Source organism: Antechinus flavipes, chromosome 6, assembly GCF_016432865.1.
Source record: "Antechinus flavipes isolate AdamAnt ecotype Samford, QLD, Australia chromosome 6, AdamAnt_v2, whole genome shotgun sequence".
Taxonomy (NCBI): Eukaryota; Metazoa; Chordata; class Mammalia; order Dasyuromorphia; family Dasyuridae; genus Antechinus; species Antechinus flavipes.
Genome location: NC_067403.1, coordinates 219,896,361 through 219,921,557, shown reverse-complemented (window position 1 = coordinate 219,921,557; position 25,197 = coordinate 219,896,361). Strand labels below are relative to the sequence as shown.

Here is a 25,197-nt window from a genome sequence, read left to right as displayed (position 1 = left end):
CTCTATTTCCTCAACAGTTTTTCTTTTTTTCTGAACTTGAAAAAATGAAATTCAGCAGCAGATACAAAATAGACTTGCTTTGATAGTGTTCAAAACCATTAAAACTGTCAGAACTTTCTGAAATACAAAGAATAGTTTTATCCTAATAAAACTAAGCTTATTTAACCTGCTGCTGCCATATTGGATGGGAGTAGTTCTGTGGTTTATGACTGTGGATGGAATCTATTCGGGAAGGAAAGGACTCTTCAATGACTTTCTTATTCTGAATGGGAACTCATGAACCTAACTTGGCACAAATTCAAAGGTCTCTGCAAGGATGATGAACAAAGGCTGAGTTTTGTTGCCTTATAGTATTAAAAATTACTGACTCCTACATTTTAAAAGACAAACCATATATCTTCAGAATAAATTAAATCTATAATTGTTAGTTCAAAAATGATTTATGAGGTAGGAATGGATAGTTTGAAAGTTTATCACATTTTATAATTACAGTGGAATAACAGCATAGTAAAATGGGTAGGAAATTGAAATGACACTGGGAAAATTTGAACTTGAATTGTAGTTTTGATGCTCACTCCTTGTATGACCTTGGCTAAGTTATTTCATTGTCAGATTGTCAGATTTACAAAATGAAAAGGTCAGACTAGAAAATATCTAGAATGCGTTCTAACTTTAAATCTATGGATCTATGATTCTCTATGAGGAGACTTCCCTGCTCACTCAGAATGAAAAGGTGGCTTTGTGTCACAATACTGAATTTTAATCTTTACTCTATATATTTTAATCTTTTACCTGTTTATTACTGAGTAAATTGTTTAATATCTGAGATAGATAGTTGATAGAAAGATTCAGTTCAACAATAATTCACTGAATTCATACTATATATGATATTAGACTAGGTACTGGGATTCTAAAGACAAAACTGTCCCTAGCTTCAAAGAGCTTAGTTTTGCCTGGTGAAATGGTAAAGAACATTGCTAGTCAAAGTGCTTTCAAAATGGTTGCTTCTTATTAAAATGATGGGCATTATTGTTGAGTGATGTGAAAAAGGGTTATGGTGGTATAATAATCTTACTTGAAGCCAAGAACACTTCAGTTCAAATTCTGCTTCTGATAGACACAATCAGTAAGTTATTCAGTAGTTTTTCATTTGTGTTTGGTTTTTCACAATCATATATGGGGTTTTCTTATTAATGATACTGCAGTGAGTGGTTTGCCACTGGATTTCAGGCAACTTTTTAAATGGCAGGTAAAGTCTCAAGCTTAGTTGAAAAAACAAATTTCTATATATAGGAGTTTGTTATACTAGTGAATCATCCCATATCAATAGTTGACACATTTCTCTTCAAATTTTTATCTACACTTGTTCTGCATACTTCTCTGACAGGATTTATCACACAAGTCCTCATGTTCTGATTATTTGTTTCCCTGTCTTACCCTCCTAACAAGTTCCTAAAGAGTAGGAATCATATTATCTCTTTTCTATTTAATGAAATATTAATGAATATTTGTGAAAAGGAGAAGAGAAAGATTGATAGGCAGAAAAGAAAACTAAAACAAGAAGGAAAAGGGAGAAAAAAAGAAAAAAGGAAGAAAGGCAAAAAAGAAAGAAAGACAAAGGAAGGAATATTAGATGATTGTTCATGTGAAATATGGCAGGTTATTCTAATGTTTATCTGAACAAACCCTTTTTATTATTCTTTTGGCAGAGTTTTTTAAAAAATCTATTCAAAAGCAGAAATTCTTAAATGAGAAAAATTCAACCTGAAATACAGTATTGTTAAATCTCAGCTACTTGAGTGGATAATTAACCATATCCTTCAACTCAATTAATGTAACTATTGAACTCAATATTTAAAAGAGGCAAAATTTAAGAAAATAAGACAAGAAGGAAACTTTTAAAATTACATTTCTTGGCTAAGCTAGTGACTATTTAGTCTAGTCCTTTATTTCTTCTGCATTTAAATGAAAAATCAACAGTGAGCATTTTTAAATTATTTACTATGTGCCACATAATGGATTGGGAGATGGGGTTTCCAACCTAATTCAATAAAAATATAAAAAAATTTAAAAATATATACTCAAGGATAAAAAACATGACCTCAAGTCATCAAAGATTGGTAGTATATTAGATACAGGGAATAAGAGAAAACACTAAAAATAAAAAGTTACCCTCAGGTTTTTAATAAAATCGACAAACATTTTTTAATAAAATCCACAAACATTTGTAAGTGAAGAGGAAGAAATAACTTGCCAAAGAATTTTGGAATGTGAATAGACTATCACAAGGGAGACACCCTTGTGATATATAGTATGTACTATAACTATAGTAGTGATATTTCAGGTCAGGGGAAAGAATGTACTATCTAAGGGAGAAAGTGTAAAAAAAGAAATCAGTCAAAGAGGTATTCTTTTGCAGGGGTCCTCAAACTTTTTAAATAGGGGGCCAGTTCACTGTCCCTCAGACTGTTGGAGGGTGGGACTATTGTAAAAACAAAAACTTTGTTTTGTGGGCCTTTAAATAAAGAAACTTCATAGCCCTGGGTGAGAGGGATAATCGTTCTCAGCTGCCAAATTTGGCCCACAGTAGTTTGAGGACCCATGGAAGGAATACTATCAGTTGCATGAAATATATTCTTTCAGAGATAAAATTTACTTTATTCTTGAAAGGTCTGGGTTTAGGAAGAATTCTGGGAAGATGGCAGTGTAGGTTGGTAAATTTTAAACTCTCCCAATTCCCACCACAAATAGAACAAATTTGTGCTCAGGGTGAAAAGAGACTAGTGAAAAATCAATAAGACTTGGGGCATAACAGGGCTCCCCCTGTTACACCCTGAGAAGATCCTAAGAAAGATCTGGGTGGGGATTATAACCTACCTAAGTGCAAACACCTCCAGACTAGCTCCACAGAAACATAAAGTGTAGAATCTCTGGGGTTAACTGGGTGTTGCTTGAGCCTCAGCAGAAGCCATAGAAACTTTCACCTCGCCAAGTATTTGTCCATTGGAATATAAGAATGTGAAACATGTTATGACAAAAATGACAAATCTTGAGAACAGATCTAGAAAAAAAAAATATATATATGTATATATGAATAATTGGACTGCCTGAAAATTGTTACCAAAAAAAAAAAAGATCTTGATAAAATAATACAAGAAATAATCCAAGAAAATGGTCCTAGACTGATAGAACATGAGGAGAAAGTAGAAATAGAAAAATCCATCAATCATCACCTCAATGAGATTCTTTGCAGAAAACACATAAGAACAGTATTGACAAATTCTGAAACCCCCAAAACAAAGAGGACATTTATTTTTTCAAGAAACAAGAAAAAAACAATTCAAATATGCTGGAGCTACAATTAAAATTGTACAGGACTTAGCAGCAGCTAAAATAAAAGACTGCTCTGAATTCATATCTACTGACAATCAAATATAAAAGAGCAATTTCAAGGAACTCAACATGGTTAAATTGTTTATTATTTTTTATATGGGAAATTTATAACATATGCTTAAGATTTACATCAGCAATACAACAGCTCAAAAGAAAGATTGGGACAGCCTTGAGGTAAAAATAGAATTATATCATACAAATGAGGTACAGAGAAAGAATCCACATAGAGAAATTAGAGGGAGGAGGAGGGCTCATAATTCTGAAAACCTACTCACATAGGGAATGGGTTAAATAGGCAACACTACATATATACTATGAAAGGTATATCAGCCTTCAAAATCTACAGCGAGGAATATAGGTGGACAGGGAAGCAAAGAGTTAGTGAAGAAGACAAGGGAGTAATCCATGGGTGGGGAGAGGTTAATGCAAAGAGTTAATACAAAGTCTGTATCTAAGAGTGGAGTTATGTGTGTTTGTATATCTATATCTACATCTATCTATCTATCTATATATATATAAGAATCTATAGATATACCCTTTCTTATTATAGCCTGCTTAGGGGTGAGAAGAGATGAAAAGGGGAAAAAAGAATAAACTAAAAAAAAGGTATGCATTAGAGAACAAAAGAACAATTTACAAGGAAGTAAAGAAAAGTTAAGATACTCATTATATACGTAAACAACAATACTATATGACGATCAATTCTGATGGACCTGGCCATCTTCAACAATGAGATAAACCAAATCTGTTCTAATAGAGCAGTAATGAACTGAACCAGCTACACCCAGCGAAAGAACTCTGGGAGATGACTAAGAACCATTACATTGAATTCCCAATCCCTAATTTTTGTCTGCCTGCATTTTTAATTTCCTTCACAGGCTAATAGTACACCATTTCAAAGTCTGTTAGGACTTAACTGTTAGGACATGTATACTATATTGTATTTAATTTATACTTTAACATATTTAACATGTATTGGTCAACCTGCCATCTGGGGGAGGGGATGAGGGGAAGGAGGGGAAAAATTGAAACAAAAGGTTTGGCAATTGTCAATGCTATAAAATTACCCATGCATATAACTTGTAAATAAAAAGCTATAATAAAAAAAAAAAAAAAGAAAAGATAAGATACTCATGAATATAATTTCTTTTACTAATATATATATATATATACACACATATATATATGTGTGTATATATATATATATGTATATATATATATATATGCTTTCTTGAACTGGTATTTGTTGTATATTTTGAATTCTTCCTGATGTTCTGCTGGGCACATGACAATGTTCTCCTTTGTTTTATTTCATTTTGTTTTGTATCCCTTTCTGTTTTTCTTTTTTTTCTTATTCTGTTTCTTTAAATAAAATAAATTTGGGGAAAAAAAGAAAAGTCTGGGTTCAAGTCAGAACTCTTCTACTTATCACCAGTGAGACTAGGAAGTCTATGTGTGTGTGTGTGTGTGTGTGTGTGTGTGTATTCTGTGTTCCTATTTCCTCAATTGTGAAGTATACGTGTTAAGCTAGATAAAATTTATGATCATTCCCAGCTCTAAATCCTGTGATCCTATAATAATGATTTTCAAATTTTTACCTGAAAAAGTGGAACTCTAAATCTAAATTGTTAGTATGGGAAGGAAGAGTCTTTGATGGATATACCATAAAGTCTACTAAATATCTGCTGTAATTTTACTTTGCCCTTCATATTTTGTTTTGGTGGGGAATAAAAAATAACAACAACAGATATTTATGTCATGAAGGTAGGAGACATCTGAGAAAAATTCAACCTGAAGAACATATTAGGAATAATGAACAATCCATGTATACAATGAACCTTGTAGCCAAACTGAAAAACAAAACAAAACAAAAAAATTGACCATGATTTTATTTTAAATCAGACTCTCCAATTGGAATGAGCATGAATAAGTTCAATACTGTGGGTACCAACATCTAGCTTATTCATTTTGTTTTGGGAAGTAGGGTATTTTGATGCTAATTTATATTGCAGCAATATAGCATAGCAGGCTGACAAAGCACAAAATTAAGAATAAAACAATAACTGATCAAGATCATCTGAAACCTTCCTTATGATAACTTGCTCAAAATGACACATGGTATGAATTATCTGGAGACCTACTTTTCTTTAGTTCTATATCGTAGATTAAAAGAAAGAAAATCTGTCACCAATTCACAGAATCTCATAACTGGAAAGAAAAAGAGATACTATAATGTCCAATGCATTGAAAAATAATTCTTGCATTAGTGTTCCTATTTGCCACATAACTATAATGATCAACAATGAGCTTGGAATACTTTAGGACCTTTAGTGTTAAGGTTTTTGTTTGTTCTTTGTTTATTTTCTAATGAGGTTCCTTCCAGTTATCCCTCTCCAACTTAAAATTTTAAAGCAAATTCAAGGTTGTAAATTATTCTAGATTAAATTTCACCTTTTGGAATTTGTCCTACATTCTCCAACACTACCTACTTATGTGTCATCTATAAATCTACCTCATCGGGTTTTTGTGAGAATAAAATGAGAAGATGCTGATGCTGTTTGAGTGGTCTAGATTAGGGGCTATAAGAGAGTTGTTAAGAATCCCCTTTAGCTTGGCCGCAGGTTTGAGGAGTGAAAGAATTCACTCAATTCCAAATTATTAATTGCAAAATGAAAGTTTATTGTTAGATAGAAAGCAGTTTACCAAGAGACTGACTTCTATAGTGGCAGATATATGGAAAATGGAGTTTTGCACTGAGAATGCAGTTCTCAGTGGACAGAAAGTCCTGGCAGCTGAGTGAGCTACCAAGGTTCATCTGCAAAAAACCTTTCTTGAAGGAAACTATTATATTGGGTCTTAGTGGGAGCTGAGACAGCCTAAGCAGGTTAGACCTAGTGGGGGTTGGAACAGCCCAAGTTGGCTCATCTACAAGCTGGGTTTCAGATTGAGCTGGAATTTAAATAGAATTGAATGAGTTTCTTTAATTCAATAGGGTTGGAATCGTTTTGCTCAGGACTGAACCAACCCCACTTAGATAACAGAATGAAACTGTTTGTCTTGTTTCCCTCAGCGGGTCCCTCACTGAGGCAGAGCTAAAGATTGTCTCCTTCAAGGAGTTTTAGAGTTTTGAGGTCTCTTCTTCAATATCTGTGAAGTGCTCAGTCTTATTTAGAAGACTTAAGAAAGTGTCTTTGTCTTTGGTTAAATACACAGATAAAAATGTTAAATTGCACAGACTAAAGCATAGACAGTTCAGGCTCTCTAATGAATTTTTCTTTTGTTAAAACAGTTTCCTTTTCTTTATGTGTACCCACCATGATGTTAAATAATAAATTGGAGAATTTTTCCAGGAACCAAAGTCAAGGACCTTTGCCTACAAAGGACTGCAAACTAGGATTTGTAAATTATTTTTTTTCTTTAAAAAAAAAAAAAACAAAAAACAGGACATCTGTCCTTTAATTTCTCCAAAATATTTCTTCCATTATTCTGCCTTTCTTTAATGTTTCATAATAATTGAAAAATCCATAACTAATCACTAAGTCAAATTGATTCAGCAATCCTACTTGCTAGTTTGTTCAATATTTAAGGTATTTATGCAGTGCAGCCAATAATTAGAGCACTAGGTACAGAGCCAGGAAAGATTTAAGTTCAAATTTGACTCCTGACACTTTGTAATCATGTGATCCTTGGCAAGTCCCATTAAATTTTCCATCTCAGTTTCCCCAACTTTAAAATGGGAGCAATAATTTCTTCTATCTCATAGAATTTTTGTAAGAATCAAAGAAGAAATTTGTAAAAAGCTCAGCACAGTTACTAAAACATAATTACTGCTTTTAATATGCTTCTTCCATCTCTGCCAGGATGTCGCTCATTTAAGCTAATATATTTGTACTTCTAGGTCTGTTAAGTATTCTTCTACTTAAGTAGCAATGTCCCATTTGTCATACATATTTGCTCTGACCTTACTAATGCAAATACTCTCTTTGGCAGGGTGGGGAAAGGGAATGAAAGGAACAATTATGCAGCTTTTCCTCAACTTCAAGTTATCACCATCTTGTTTTCTTAAAGTTCAGCAGTTCTATGTATTTTTTTTTTTTTTTTTTGAGCCCTAACCCCTTTTCCTCCTAGTAGCAATGACATTCTTTTTTGTTATTTCTTTTCAAAACCTTTCTCAGGTGAATTTTGGCACTACTCAAACTTATTCTTATAGGATATGTCATGATTTGCAGTCATCATCTGTCAACTCTCTTTGCTTCCATCTTCTGTATATATCTTTCTTAAATCTAAGTTGATAAGTAAATTCCCTGTACATCCACATCAGTCAACAGCCCATATTCTTAGACATCAAATGGCATTCTCCATATAAGCAATCAGCTTGGAAGATTCCTATTCTCTACTTATTGGTAACACTTTTATAATTTGTTTTCAACATCAATGCTGTAAAATGATACCCAATGTGACGTGATTTCATTTGTATGAAAAATTATGGAATAAAGAGTACAGAATATGATTAGTCCTATATTCCATACATTACTAAAAATAGCCAAACATAGCTTTATCAGAGAATCAACATTATCATTCTATTCCTGTTAAAGTTTTCCAAAACAACAATAATAACCAGGAGAATTTCAGTGAAAATCTGAACTTTCAAGTTCAGCTCAATCTTTTAAATGGATCAAAGACAAAATCATTAAATAGAAGAAATACAAGAAAGAAGTACCTTCTAAATTCTTTAAATTCTCTCTCCCTTTCTCTATGCCTCACATGCATTTATTTTGATTTGAGTCTTGAATGAAGTGCTTAAGGTCTTCTCTCTGTCTCTTTATCTCTGTCAATCTGTCTGTCAGTCTCTCAATTTTTCCTTTCCCAAAGCAAGTAAATTGTGCTATATATATATATAAAATATGATTTTTTTTTCTTGATTTAGATTAGGGAAATGATGTGATATGGTTATATACTGGCTAATATGCTATCCATTCTGAATTTATTGATACAAGGAATATTAGCCTAGTAAATGGCTCACTCATTAATTTAGTTTAAGTGGTAAATAGAATAAGTGCCTGAGGTACAGCTACTATCTAATCCAGATAAATAGCATATTCATTCATTAGGAGGTAGCTGCAATGCCTGTGTGAGTCTCCTATGAGCCTTCTAAAGTAAACAGTAGACTTATGTTTTCCTCTGGTTGTCATAAACCAAATTCAAAAAAAAAAAAAAAAAAAAAAAAAAAAGGAAAAGAAAAGAAAGGAGCAGAGAATATGACCATAGTGGAAAGTAAGGTGGCTACTCATAAAGACAGATATGGAAAAAAGATGGGACAAAGTAAGCAGTCTTTAAAAGGAAATACTATAAACCATGTATCACATTTTTTCAGTTATCCAGAAATAATTATTCATGATGCATTTGTTATTATTTAAAAGAAGATAAATGAGAGGCAAAATGGCATGGCATCCATGCCCTCAGTTATAATGCTGTTGGATATATATTCTTCAGTTTTAATATAGCATTTTCCTTAAAGTGATTCCTACCTCATTTTGGAGATCTCGGATCATTTTGCTCTTTCTTTCCATTTCAGTCTTTAAAAAATTAATCTGAAAATGAATAGAATATTAATTAAGTAGACACATTTCAAATTCATTCCCACATTTTCCTAACTTACCATTCAAAGTTCCAATATATAATTAAGCAATTACCTCCACAGTTATCAATAAAATACTTAAAAAGCAAAAGGAATTGAAATTTTTATTAACCAAAGAAATCATTAATATACCCATATACACCTCTACTTAATATGAAAATGTTCTTTTTTATATTTAATGGGAGATCATAAATGTACTCAATTAAAAGACCATTTATGGCTGAATTAAAGATTTGTTGTAGGCAATAATACTAGTGGCTGCAACAGTTTGCTTTCCTATATGAGAATCTGGTATAGTTGTAAGTGAATGTTGATAATGATAATGATGATGCTGCTGATGATAATGATAAAGATGATGACAATACTTAGAATTATATAAACATTTGGCCAATGTGTTACTTGCAAATTTATTTGATTTTTACAATAATCTTATGGAAAGGATATAATTAATTTGTCCATTTTTAATAATGAGGAAACTGAGGCTGACATAATTTAAGTATTTAGTAGTTGATCCAAGTATCATGGAAAGTTAATATCTGAAAATGAATTCTAGTCTTCCTGAATCTAAGTCCAGTATTCTAGCTACTCTGCCACCAAACTAACTCAGACAGTACTTGTTTAAAGCGCCTAGGTAATCATTCAATTTATTTCTCTCTTTGTAAAAATATGGGTTACCTCTTGTCCTATCAATGTTAACGGTATTATCTTTAGGATCAAATGAGATAATAGATACAAAAGTTCATTGAAAAAAAAGTAAAGTTTTCTTCTATACTAAAAAGAAAACACAGATTTAATTCCAACCTCTACTTAGATTTATTTTTGTTTCTTTGTTGTTTCTTTATACTTTCCCCTTATTTTTAATAAGTTTTGTTGTTCATTTGCTTTTTTTCTTTCTTATTTTTTCCCTTTTTGGTCTGATTTTCTTTTTGTGCAGCATGATAATTGTGGAAATATGTATAGAAGAATTATATATGTTTAACAGATATCGGATTACTTGCCTTTTAGGGGAGGAAGTGGGAAGGAGAGGAAAATAATTGGAGCACAAGGTTCTGTAAGAGTATATGTTGAAAACTGCATCTATTTTGAAAATAAAAAGCTAAAAAAAAAGAAACTATTTTGTGATCATTGTAAGATGAGATGTGCCATCTCAAAAAGAATCTACTTATGTCATCTTTAAATATGTTTTAATAATGTATCAAAATCTACTAATGTATTCATCTATAATTTTCAATATATAATCTGTTTCTCAATAGTTGAATATCAAGGCAACATTTATCTTGTCAAAAGAATCTATGAAATATATGATGTATTTCCCCCTTTTTGGAAAATAAATGTGAAACATAAAGGCTATTTTCTCTTTAATAGTTGAAAAATTCATGGCTGCACTGAATCTAGATCAAATTAACTCAGCAATCAAAATTTCAGTGTATCATTTATATCTCTGGAAAATGTCAAATGCTACCAATAAGACTTTCATCATTTTTTTAAAAAAAATTATACTTTGAAAATAATAGAAAAATCTTGTATACATTAAGTTAAAAACATGCATACATTTTCATAGGATTAGTAGTTAAATATAATCCGGACTTGTAAATTCTTCTGACAGCTATTCCCCTGTTTGTCTGTGAGAATTCATTTGGATTGCTCAATTTTTCCTCAGGTTGAGTTGCTTAAATTCTTTGATTCTTGTTTTGTTAATCTTGGGATTTTTTTTTTTTTGATTAAATTTATGTTTTAGTGTTGCTGGCCTTTAATTAGCCATCATGATTTTTTGATAAATTTTCTCCTTTATTTCCATTTGTTTTTAAATATTTTTTCTTTTAATTTTTTTTCTTTCTCTTATTTTCCGTTTTCAAATTTCTTATACTTTTTGATCTAGGAAAAAGGAACTGTTTTTGGAAGCAAATTCTTATTTAGTCTTCCTTCTGGAAAGCTTCAACAAACCATCCTTTTTATAAAGTTAAATTTATACACAGTAAAGAAATAACTTTTTGAGAGGTTTTCAGGTAATGGCTACAAGGAAATACATGAATTTTAAGGTGCAAGTACTGAGAGAAATTTAAAAGAATTTTCAGTTGTATCATCAAGAATATCACTCACATCAATCAACCAAAACCAAGTTAAAACCAAAATGATTTTTGGAATATCTGAATTATGAGTCATGTAGTCATTTTATCTGAGTTTCACTCAAAATGTCTCAGTGACTCTTCCTCTATCCCTCCTTTTTTCTCCTTCCATCTCCCCTGTTATCTGTCTTTTCCTCTCTTTTTTCTCATTTTGCTCATTATCAAAGGGTGGAACTCTTTTTCTTATCTGGGGTGCTTTTGTCACTTCTTAGAAAGCCTGGTAGTCCTCAGAGCCTAGTGAATCAACCAAAGATTTCTGGACTTGGTATGTGTATGTTTGTATGCGTGTATATACATACTTATATGTATATATTTAACATTACTGTTGGGAACTTCTAAGTTCCAATGATCTGTCATCCCTCAGCCTTGCTAGCAACAAGTATTATAAATATAGTCTCACTATTGACTTTATTTCTTTTTCTAAAAGCACTGTTCAAAAATAAAAATAATAGCTATATTTTATAGCATATTTTACAAAGCACCATTTCATATACATATTTAAGAAGTGATTTACATATATTTTCTCATTTATTCTCCATTCTAGCATTTTATGGAGTAAGTAATACATATATTTATGAGGTAATTAAGTCTTAAAAATTTCACTGATCGACCATATAGTCACAGGTAGGAGAAGAACAAGAGCAGAGATTTAGAGCTCTTTGGAGACTTAAATATTACCTGATTTACTCCTTTACTTTATATATGAAGCTCAGAGAGATAAAGTACCTTGACCAGCATCATACATATAGTAAGTTATTTATAGGTGTTAAAGGTCCAAATGCTTAGGCTAATCTAGCATAATTATCACTGAAATTCAAAGTGGAACGTTTCCTGCAGTAGGAAGACCCATCTTGACTTAAGGCCCCCGATGTGATTTTCTTTGTTAAGTGGAGCTCTCAGAAGCACAGGTCTCAAAGTTGAAAGAAGTTTCAGTAATGAATCAGTTTCTGAATTGGAAGTGGCCACAGAAGCCACCTAGTCCAGATTGTAATTGAACATGATGCTCCTACATATAAAAAGCAAGTAGCAAGTCTGGGGGCGGAGCCAAGATGGTGGATTAAGCCAGGAAGTTGCCTGAGCTCTGCCAGTTTCCCTCAAAAACCACATGAAATCAAATCTGATCAGAGTCTGAGGAAATGAAACCCTCAAGGAGCTGGAAAAACTTCGAGAGGTCAGTTTCACTGAGGTGAGAAAGCTGTTTAGCTCAGGTCACACAGACTCTGGGAAAGCAGGTGAGAAGGTCTCAAATACAGCAAATCAGCAGCTGAGACCTTCAGTCCTGGATCAGGAGAGGAGCACAGCAGGGGGCAGCCTCCAGTCCCCCTCAGGAGGCTGACTCTAGGAGACCAGGCTGTTTCCTGAACAATGCAGGCAAAGCTGACCCTGCAAACACAAGGGGGCACTGTGCTGAAAGGCAAGGCTCAGAGATGCATGGGAAGTTTGGAACAGCGCCCCCTTTACTCCAGGGGCAGAGCTTCACCTTAAAAGTTAAAAAAAAAAGAGGAAATAGAAAAGAAAAGGAAGAAAATGAGCAAGAAACAGAAAAGAACTTTGATCTATGGTGATGAGGGCAGACCAAAACACAAGCTCAGAGGAGAATAGAATGTCCACAGAAGAAATCTTGAAGAGTGAGATAAATGGGTCTCAAGTTTAAAGAGGCTTCTTAAAAATGCTCATAAAAGACTTCAAAAGGCAAAAAAAAGAGCAGTTGAAGAAAAAATGAAAAAAGAAATGAAAGGCACGCATGAGAGAGTCAACAATGTGGAAAAGGAAGGAAAAAAAAACTGAAGAAAATAACTACTTAAACAGTAGAATAAAACAAGTGGGAAAAGAGCCACAAAAATAACTGAAGAAAATCACATATTAAAAACTAGGACAGGGCAAATGGAAGCTAATGACTTTGTGAGACAGCAAGAATCAGTCAAACAAACAAAAAGAATGAAAAAAAATTGAAGAAAATGTGAAATACCTCATTGGCAAAACAGTCAACCTGAAAAATACATCCATAAGATACAGTTTTAAAATTACTGGCATACCTGAAGGCCATGACCAACAAAAAGAGCCTGGATAACATTCTACAAGAGATCATTAAGGAAAACTTCCACAATATTTTAGAAAAAGAGGGGGAAGTACTCAATGAAAGAATCTATCAATCACATCTGGAAAGACATCCCACAAGCAAAACCCCAAAGAACATTGTTGCAAAACTCCAAAACTGTAATCTAAGGGAAAAAATATTGTAAGCTGCCAGACCAAAAAAATGTAAATATTAAGGAACAACAGTCAGGATTACCCAGGATCGGGCAACCTCTACAATAAAGGATCAGAGGGCCTAGAATACCATATTTTGGAAGACAAAGGACCTATGGTTACAGCCAAGAATTAACTACCCAGTGAGATTAAATATCATCTTTCAGGGGAGACAATGGAGCTTCAATGAAGAGACTTTCAATCATTTCTATTGAAAAAAAAATAGAACTAAACAGAAAAAAAATTTAACTATAAACATGGGACTTAAGAGAACCATATAAAGGTAAACAGGGAAAAATATATATTTAAAGGTTAAACTGTTCACATCCCTAGATGGGAAAAAATTATCTAACTTTTGAGAACTGTATCTGACTCTGGGGCAGACAAAGGGGGGGCATCACATGGATTGAGGGTGTGGTTGTCAATGGTCTCTGATGTGATGACATCAAAGAAAAAAAATAAGGGGTAGGAAAAGGTCTGTGGTAGAAAAAGAGGAAAGGGAAGATATAATGGGACAATTACTTCACATCAAGAAGCTCAAAGGACCTATTACAATCTTGGAAAAAAAAAAAAGGAGAGGGGTGAAAATTGTCTGAAGCTTGATCACATCAGTTTTGGCTCTAAGTGGGAATAATTTAATCATTCAATTGAGTATGGAAATCTATTTAATTCTATCAAGAAGTAGGAGGAAAAAGAGGAAAAGAAAAGGGAGAGAAAGCATAGAAGGGAGAGCAAAAACACTAGGAAACTTATTTGGTAAGAGAAGGGGGAAGAATTGATAGAAGATAAGTTAGTGGATGGAGTGAGTTTAAAAAAACACTATTAAGAGAAGAGGGAAAGGTGATAGGAGCTAAGGTAGTGGGTGGAGTGAGTAAAAGAAAAGCACATGACTAATTACTGGGTTGAAAGAGAGAACAAAAGTATACATGGGAGAAAATAAGATGGAGGGAAATGCAAAGCTAGCACTCATAACTGTTAATGTGAGTGGGATAAATCTCCCATAAAACAGAAGCAAATAGCAGAGTGAATTAAAAAATAGAATCCTACAATATGTTGTTTACAAGACACACATATGACACGGAGAGACAAATACAGAATAAAGGTAAAAGACTGGAATAGAATGTTTTATGCTTCACCTGAAGTAAGAGAAAACAAAAGCAGGGGTAGCAATTCTGATGTTTGATAAAGGAAAAGTAAAAATAAATCTTTTTAAAGGTGATAAGGAGGGAAAGTGCATCTTGATAAAGGGTAACACAAATAACGAAGTACTAATGTTACTAAATGTATATAAACAAAGTGGTAGAGCAGGCAAATTCCTACAGAAGATTTTAAGCCAGTTTCAGGAAGAAATAGATAGCAAAAAGATCTTGGTGGGGGTCCTTAACATTTCTCTCTCAGGAATCAAAAAGCTCTAACCATAACATAAACAAGAAAGAAACTAAGGAGGTTAATAGAAACCTAAATAATCAACTATGATAACTCTCTGGAGAAAATTGAATAAATACAGAAAGGAATATACCTTTTTCTTGACAGTATGTGGTACCTACACAAAAATTGACCATGTATTAGGGCATAAAAACCTCACAATCAAATGCAAAAAAGAAGAAAAAGTAAATACTTCCTTTTCAGACCACAATGCAATAAAAAATTATGTCCAATAAAGGGCCAGGTAAAGATAGACTAAAAACCATTTGGAAATCAAAAAATCTAATTTTAAAGAAAGAGTGGGTCAAATAACAAATCACAGAAACAAGCCATATTTACATCCAAAAGAATGACAATAAGAAGAAAGCATACTAAAACCTATGGAATGCAGCTAAAGCAGTTCTTAGGGGAAATTTGATATCTCTAAATAGCTTCATGAATAAAATAGAGAAAGAAGAGATCAATGAATTAGGCATGTAACTAAAAAAGCTAGACAGAGAACAAATAAAAATTCCCCAATAAAAACCAATTTAGAAATTATGAAACTCAAAAAAAAAGATTTAAAAAATAGAAACAAAGAAAGCTATTGACTTAATAACCAAAATTGAGAGTTGCTTTTATGAAAAAAATAACAAAATAGATAAACCTTTTTTTTTTTAATTTGATCAGAAAAAGGAAAGAAAAAATCAAATCACTAGTGTCAAAAATGAAAGGGGTAAACCTACCAACAATGAAAAAGAAATTAAAGCAATGATTAGAAGTTATTTTGTTCAACTCTAGAGCAGCAAGTCTAACAATCTAATTGGAATAGATGAATATTTACAAAAATATAAATTGTCCAGGTTAACAAAAGAAGAAATAAAATGTTTAAACAGTCCCATTTTAGAAAAAGAAATTGAACAAGACATTCATGAACTCCCTAAGAAAAAACCTCCAGGGCCAGATGGATTTACAAGTGAATTCTACCAAACATTTAATGAATAATTTATTCAAATACTATGTAAACTATTTGCAAAAATGGAGTACTGCCAAATTCCTTCTATAACACAAGTATGGCACTGGTACCTAATGCAGGAAGGGCCAAAACAGAGAAAGAAAATTATGGACCAATCTGCCTAATGAAAATTGATATAAAAATCTTAAATAAAATAATAACAAAGAGATTACAGCAATTTGTCAGCTTGATAATACACTATGACTAAGTAGGATTTATATTAGGAATGCAGGGTTGGTTCAGTATTGGAAAACTATTACCATCATCAACTATATCAATAACAAAAGCAGCAGAAATCATATGATAATCCCAATAGATGCAGAAAAAGCTTTTGACAAAACACAGCATCCATTCTGATTAAAAACACGAGAGAACATAGGGATAAAGGAAGCTTTCCTTAAAATAATGTGTACTATCTATCTAAAACCATCAGCAAGCATTTTTTATTATTGAGAGAACTGTATGCATTCCCAATAAGATCAGAGGTGAAACAAGGATTCCCATTATCAACACTATTATTCAACATTATACTAAAAATGTTGGCTTTAGCAATAAGAAAAGAAAAAGAAATGAAAGGAATTAGCATAGGCAATCAGGAAATAAGACTATTATTCTTTGCAAATAAAATGATGATATATTTAGAGAATCCTAGAAACTCATGCAAAAACCTACTGGAAACAATTCACAGCTTTAGGAAAGTTGCAGGATATAAAATAAATCCACATAAATTAGCAGCATTTCTATATATTACTGACAAAGCCATCAGCAAGAGATTGAGAGAGAAATTACATTTAAAATTATTATAGACAAAATAAAATATTTAGGCATCTACCCGCCAATACACACTCAAGAACTATATGAACACAATTACAAATACTTCTCACACAAAGTCAGATCTAAACTATTGGAAAAATATAAATTATGGATGGGTAGGCTGAGCTAAAATAATAAAAATGATAATTCTACCTAATCAAAATGCCAAAACATTATTTTATAGAACTAAAAGAATAATTTAAAAATTCATCTGTAATAACAAAAGGTCAATAACATCAAGAGAATTAATTGAAAAAAAATTACAAAGGATGGTCGCTTAGCAGTACCAAAGTTAAAACTATAATACAAAGCAGCAGTAATCAAACCATTTGGTACTGGCTAAGAAATAGATTACTGGATCAGTGTAATAGATTAGATATACATGACACAATAATCAAGACCTATAGTAATCTGGTATTTTATAAATCTCCAGTTTCCAACTTTGGAATAACATATGATAAAAAATGCTGGGAAAACTGGAAAATAATATGTCAGAAAATCAGCATAGACCTACATTTCACACACTATACCAAAATAACATCAAAATGAATACATGATTTGGGCATAATGGATGGTACCATAAACAAAATAGGAGAACAAGGGATTTTTGGAGAAAGGAAGAATTGATGACCAAAGAAGAACTAGAGAACATTATGAAAGGCAAAATGGACAATTTTGATTAAAAACATTTTGCATGAACAAAACTAATGAAACAAGATTAAAAGGGAAATACAAAGCTGGGGAAAAAATCTTTACAGACAATATTTATGATAAAGGTCTCATTTCTAAAATATATAAAAAAACTGCCAAATTTACAAGAATACAAGCCATTCTTCAACTGATAAATGGTCAAAATATATGAACAGATAATTTTCGGTTGATGAAATTAAATTCATTTAGATTTATATGAAAAAATATTTTAAATCACTATTGATTACAGAAATACAAGTTAAAATAACTCTGAGGTACCACCTTCTACCTCTCTGATTGGCTAAGATGACAGGAAAAGATAATGATAAATGTTGGAGGGGATGTAGGAAAACTGGTACACTAAAGCATTGTTGATGGATTTATGAATGATCCAACCATCTGGAGTGCAATCTGGAACTATGCCCAAAGAAAGGGCTCTAAAACTGGGCATACCCTTTGACCCAGCAGTGCCATTACTGGATCTGTATCCCAAAGAAATCCTAAAGGAGGGAAAAGAACCCTTATATGCAAAAAATGTTAGTGGTGGGTTTTTGTGGTAGCAAAGAATTGTTAAAGGAGTAGATGTCTTATCAATTAGGGAATGGCTGAACAAGTTGTAGTATATGAAGGCAATAGAATATTATTGTTTTATTTTAAAAAATGAACAATCTAGTCATAGAAAGGCCTGGAAAGATCTACATGAACTGATGCTGAGTGAAATAAGCAGAATCAGGAATACATTGTACACGATAATAGCAAGAATGTAAGATGATCAACTATGGTTCTCATATGGTTCTCAGTGGTGTAGTGATCCAAGGCAATCCCAATAAACTTTGGACAGAAAATGACATCCAAAAAAAAGATCTAAGGAGATTGACTATAAATCAACACATGTTTTGTTCACTTCTTTTTTCTGTTTTTTTTTTTTTCTCTTTCCCATGGTTTTTCCCTTTTGCTCTGATTTTTCTCTCCCAACATGATTCATAAAGCAATGTATGTTAAAAATAAACTTACCATAATTTAAAAAATAAATAAATAAAAAGAAAATTTTAAAACTAGTACCATTTTTGCTTGAAGACCTATAGTTCTCGAAATCCCCTACCTTCCAAGATAATCTATGATACTTTGGAATAGCACCAATTATCAGAGTCTCTTCCCATTAAACCTGAGTCTTTCTCTTTGCAACTTCAGCCTATGGTACCATCTTTTGCCTAACTAAGGTCTGATAACCTCTAAGAGTGAATAAATAGTTCTTGAATACCCAATTTCCAAAGAAACATGTCACTTGACAATGTTGGCCATGCTTTGATATTTGAATTAGTGAGGAAACATTATGAAGATATTTTGTTAAGTACTTACTTAAAAAAAAAAAAAAAAAGCAGATATCCCAAAAGAAATGGGATACATACTAAGAAAGGGAGACAGCATATGTAGGGGAATTAAAATAAGCAAATACAAGCATGTGACAAAGAATAGTTCAGGTAAAGCAGGAAGTCAGAATGCAGGTGGCCTGGATCAGAGACAGTTGGAAAAGTTATTAAATTTTATATTGGTCATTACCACTAGACTCCATGATTCTAGATAAGGCTGATTAAATACTGGTAGAAGCGGGTTTGCCATTCATGCAGGATAATTTAGAATTACCTAAGTGATTGAGTAGATCCTGGACAGAATAAGATGAAAGCAATGATCACCAATCAGTTCCTAGGAGCCTATCCCAGCAAATTCTGGCTAGAGAAGTAATAATTGTGAACAAATTGCTCTCTATCTTGATCCAAAATGTGTTTCTTATGAATTTGTTCCAGAATTTCACTTACTAAAAGACAGAAAAGAATAAAGCATATCTGAATATACTTGCTTAGTCAATGATGCTCAAATGGTTTTCCCCATCTCCTTAAATCTCTCTGCTGTCTAATATCTGTTGTTCATAATTAACAACAACAACTATAATTAAATTATAACGAAAATAGATTAGAATGAAAGACTGGACTCTTTTCAATGTCACGCAAGGGCAGTGGTACCTTAGCTATGAAGAACATGCACAGAAGATTGCCTGGGCCGTTTCCTTCCTAATGTGATGACAGTAATTAAATCAAACATATTCAGGCCAATGCCAATAGACTCCCACCATCTGTGACCTTGAAATGACCGAAGTAGAGTCCTCATTTGAAATAACTGCTGCCCCTAGCAGAAACCCATACCTAATTCTAAGCGGCAAGTGACATTTAGTTATTTACCTGATATAAAGGATGGATGAGCCCACTGGCACAAAATCCTTGGTGCAGAATCAAAACTTGCAGCTGTTTCTTACCTTTATCCTGATTATGTCTCACTTAGGGCAAGTTAAGCCATAAAAATTAACCAGGGTAGTGAAATGCATCAAATCCACATTAATATCTTTAATTACTGTGCCATACCTGAGTGCTCAGTCCTGCGTTAGTAAGCTATCGGGATTCTCCATTAGGAGCTCTGCTTTCACAAGCTGTGGCACTGCTAATTTGCCTCAGGTGAAAAAAATGCAAATCTTAGAAAAGAATATTTTTAAACAAAATTAGACCAAATGCAATTACTACTTCTAAAATTAATGTCTTTTTTTTTTTAACCTTCCCCTTTCCACTCTGGGTGATATTGAAACTCAAAGTGACTTTATTTTTAAAAATACATTTTACTATGGACTCAAGGCAGTGCCTTGGAGATTTCCATAAAAATTTATTGCCTCTTGCAGAAAACATGTATCTTTTTTCCCCTTTATGTATGATATAATGATCAGAGACCTAGTCAATATAAATTCTGTGGTCTACTCTAGCAAAATTTTTAATAAATCCATCAGGGATGAAACCATGTGTTCTAGTTAAAACATTTTAATATTAATTTAACTGAAGTTTTACAGTTTAAAAAAATTATAGCTTAGGAATCTCATTATTGAGCTTTTGAAAGATATATTTTTGTACAAATAAGAACTAATCAAGATGTTAAGAAAATAAGTGTTTCTAAAAGTAATAAATGAAAATATACATGTATTATGAGTTATAGATAACTATGGATATCAGTGAGCTATCCTATATAAATAACTGATATTTTCAAAGCACACAAAAATTTTCCATTTGCTTGATGTATGGACTCTTAATGAGATCCTCATAGTAAACCCATGAATTTAGCACCAAAGATACTTTTGTGTTCATTTTATGAATGAGGAAACTAAGAGTAAGAAAGTAATATACTCATGTTTTAAAAGCTAGCAATAGGGGCAGCTAGAGGGAGCAGCGGATAGAGCACTCAGCCCTAAGTTCAAATTTGGCTTCAAGACACTTAACACTTCCTAGCTGTGTGACCCTGCGCAAGTCACTTAACTCCAATTGCCTCAGCAACTTCCCCCCTCCCCAACCCCCCCAAAACAAACAAAAAAACCTAGCAATAATCAGCGGCAGTATTCATACTCCAACCTTCTTGAATCTAGAGTCATTTTAACAATCATATTGAGCAGACTTCCAGTTCTGGTTATCATTTTATCTCACTAACTCCTCCACTTACATCTCTTTCATGAATGGTGTTTTGTCAAGAATGGAATTGGGCAATCACGCTTATACAGGTGGGAACAGGAGAGAATATTGGACAGTGACTTCAAGAATAATGAATTTACATATGTAGCCCTCTTAGGGGAAGTTATATATCAGAGAGTATCATAGTTATATCAAGGATATGTAACTTGCCCTTTAGAAGAAAGAAGCCACAGGTAATTTTTACTTTAACAACTGAACTGCTGGGATAGAATATAGAATTACCTCAGTTGGGTAAAATGTGCTAATGGATGACAGGATCAGCTTGTTATTCATTAGGTCCTGATCAGCTTCCTCTATTAACACATGTGAGCATTTCTTCTCTAATTTGTAATCTTAGAAATGTATCGAGGGCATGAAGAGATTGGAATCTATCTAGAGTTCCATAACCAGTGTATGCTATTGATGAAATAAGACCTCATATTTCATAGTTTCAAGATCAGGTGTCTATACCCTACATCCTGATATCTTAATTTCCCATTTATTTTAAGCCCACAATATTTATCTAACTTTTACCACTCCTACACCATGCTAAGCATTGTATGAATGTCATATCTATTCACACCCCGAACTGTAAGGTACTTGAGATCAAACTTCTTTTATCCTCAGTTTATAGATGTGCTCAAACTTACATGACTTGCCCAGGGTCCTATGTGTTGGAGTATGAAATAAGACATCACACACTTATTATAATATATAATCCAACTTCTGATTTTATAAATATGGAAACTGAAATGAGAGGAATAACACTAACCCCATATCTCATGACATCACGTTGAATGTTCTATGCTTCTCAGTAGATTCTGAATAATTAATGAGATGTGATTATTCTGAGGGTTTGAAATCCCCAATGATACATCCAAATAAAACATATAATTCATGCTTCTTAAAAACACACATGGTACCTTATATGGTAGATTTTATTTATAAAACTAAATATTCTTTTGCCCATTTTCCAAAGAAGAAGGACAAAAAATATTCACTTTATATAATTAATATTATTTTAAGACCAAACCTACCCTTATCTTGGAAGGTCAAACTAGAGTGGGTTTTAAAACATAATTTGATTTCCTTAATTGCTTTAAATTCACAGATATAAAAATAGGTTAATATGGGCAATCATCACTTCATGTGCAGGTGCTCTTTGTTTACTACATATCAAATTCCAGGGATAATTTGCCAATCAACTAATATGGAATAGTGTGGGACGTGATTGCATTATGCTCAACTCTACGGGAATAGTACAACCATGCTGGGTTTGCTTTTAATGCTCTGTATCTACATAAATTGCTCAATTAGGAAGGTCTTTTGTGTAGAATATATTGGAAATTAAAGATCAGATTACACTTCATTCCATATTTGGCTAGCTTCTTGCAAAAAAAAAAAAATAAAAGAAGAAAGAAAAAAAAAGAAAGAAAAGTCTAGAAGAGAACAAGTCAATAAGATGTTTCGAATTAAAATTTCCTCTTTTCTCAAATATCAAATAGATATAGTAGCATCATCGAGTCAAAAGTTGAAATAGATATTTACTTAATAATAATGTAGAAAAAGGTCTCCAAAGATTAACTGACTCAGTTGAGATCATCTGAAACACATAAAGACAAATGAACATCTCCAAATCAGTTGCTATGATTCCCACATTCACTGTTCTTTCCAAGAGTCAAGAACAAAACCAAGTTGACAAATATATTCGCACATGTTACCAATTAATAGATGATTCATGGTTTTAGTAAACAGCTAATATAAAAAATGTAAAGCATGTCCAATGTCCTGCACGAAATTCATTTCTTAAGCTAAACAAGGACAAAAATTTATGTAGAAATAAATGTAATCTCAAAAAAACTAAAAGGATGAAACAGGTTTTCACAATAAGACTAGCTTGATACAACTCCTGGTAATCAAATCATATATATTTTTTTATTCTCTTCCTTTATGAAAATCTGAAAAACATTAGATATACCAAATTAATGATGGTATCTCAGTTGTATTTCATTTTATTTTTCAATTCTCTATAATTTTCCTTTTTGTTATATTATACTGGTAGATGTCATGTCCAAATTCAATTTGCTATCTTTCTTTCCTCCCAGGGATTCATTATGCTTACAATCACTGATGACTTTAAATGAAAATACAAACACTGCCATTCTACTTGTATTCTTGGGAATGGCATCTAATTACCAGAGAAACATCCAAATCCCCAATTTCTTATCAGTCATAAGGGGGCCACAAGAAAGCTGTGTTTAGCTCAGAAATTTCCAGAGACAAACAAAAAGCAAAAAACCTCATATTACCCCATAAGAGGGCAAATTTGTTGTAAGAAACCAAAGCAGAACTCTAAACATTAAAATCAACATTTCAGAACAATTACTAGAAATGAAAAAGTCAATAGTATCTAGCAAACTCTTTCTCACATTCAAGGTGATGATTGTGGTTTCCAGGATTTAAATGGCGAGATACACATGCACACACACACACACACACACATACAATGTAAAGTAGAGAGAATGTGCTCATAATGATCATGCTCCTCTCCAGTCCCTTTTACATGATTTTAGGATTCATTTTTCAGAAGACTCAAAGTTAATGGAATTCTTTATATGCCCAGAAAATGCATTTTGGGAGTATTTTTCTTGATGTCAAACTTTATAAAATTCTGTGAAGCTTTTAGAGCTCTCTGGAGAGCATGTTTAAATGAGGATACATAGAAGTGATTAAAGATCCACTTTTAGCTATAGATCTCAAAACCATCCATTGTAATTGCTTGGAAAGTAATGGTGTTTTTCCAGAGATTCCAAGAACTTATATCCTGAGTGAGAAAGGCAAAAAAACCAATGTCCTTTCTAACCAAAAAGAGCAAAAAATATTTTCATCTATTAATTTAACTTTGATGACCTCCATTCATTGGAAGGTGGAGAAATAAAGTGAAATATTATTGGTTATTCAGATGTTCTCATACTAATCCCTTACCCATAAGGGAGATATACATGAGATGTTCAGTTCTTCTGATAAGCCCTTGTCATATCTCTTGCTGATTTTAGCACATGAAATCATAGCTAAGAACCAATATAGTCATGGAGACATAAAGATGGAGGCTTAAGTCTTACCACTGGGTAGCCAGAAGTATGCCATTTAACAGTTTAGTGAACCAGAAACTGTAAGAATTTATATTTTAGATGCATTGCCAAGTGTTTTTCTTCTTCTTCTTCTTCTTCTTTTTTTAATGATGCAACTAATTAGAAATGACACATTATATACTAAGTTCATAATACAGATCTCAGGTTTCTCCCCAGAAGGACAATCATACTCTTAGGACAATAACAACTTCAAAGCAATTAAATAAATGAAAATGAAGCTCTATCAATTGAAGAATGTTTGAACAAATTATAGCATATGAATGTAATAGATTATTAATGATCCTTAAGATATGAAAATTATGAGGAAATGAGAAAACTACATAAAGTTTTATGTCAATTGATGCAGAAAAAAATAAAACAAAAGCATGAGGACAATATTTATAACATTTAAAATCCTGCAAATTAAATGCTACAAAGCAGCGGAACTCAGCTGATCAGTAATGACCTTGTCCAAGAAAATAGTTAATAAAACACTTTTCCTTAGCACACAGGTGAAGAATTAAGCTAACAAATCACATGTATTTTCAGAAAAAAGATTTCATTTACTTGTTTTACCTAGATAATATTCCTTGTAATAATGTAAGGTTCAGTGGAGGTGAGGGAGCATAGAGGAAAATTACTATGATTAAAAAATATATATATATTAAATTGTAAAAAAAAAAAAAAAAAGAAAGAAAGAAAGAAAGAAAAACACCATCTATGATGCAATTAATATATGAATTTCCAAGGTTGAGTTAAAAAGTGAACATTTTAACTGAAATAAATTTTCATGCCTTTTAAGTCCAACCCAACCTAATCTAAGCAATTATTTATTATCTATGCAAAACACTTTGGTAGTTTCTAGAAACAAAAGGACAAAATAAGAAACAATCCCTTCAAGGAGTTAACTTTCTAAAGAAAAGATATTACAAGAAATCATAAAGGGACTGATTTCAGAGAAATTTAGGAAGATTTGTAGGAACAGACGCAAAATGATGTGAGCAAAACCAGGAGAATGATTCATACTTTAGCAACAATATAAAGACAAACAACTTTGAAAGACTTAAAAACTCTGATCAGTGCAATGATCAACCATGATTCCAGAAGACAGCCATTGAAATGTGCTACATATCTCCTGACAGAGGGTGATGGATTCTGTATGCAAATACAGATCCTTGTTTTTGGTCATAATCAATAA

General features: G+C 32.5%; 1 protein-coding gene across 2 annotated transcripts in view; it reads right to left on the bottom strand.

Annotated features, from left to right (window-relative positions):
• The window catches only part of LUZP2 (leucine zipper protein 2), a 705,018-nt gene that overhangs the window by 375,953 nt on the left and 303,868 nt on the right, over positions 1–25,197 (bottom strand). For both annotated transcript variants that reach the window (XM_051965657.1, XM_051965656.1), the window contains exon 5: positions 8,922–8,984. In XM_051965657.1, coding sequence (XP_051821617.1) covers positions 8,922–8,984 — 63 coding nt within the window. The remainder of the gene's footprint in view (positions 1–8,921; positions 8,985–25,197) is intronic.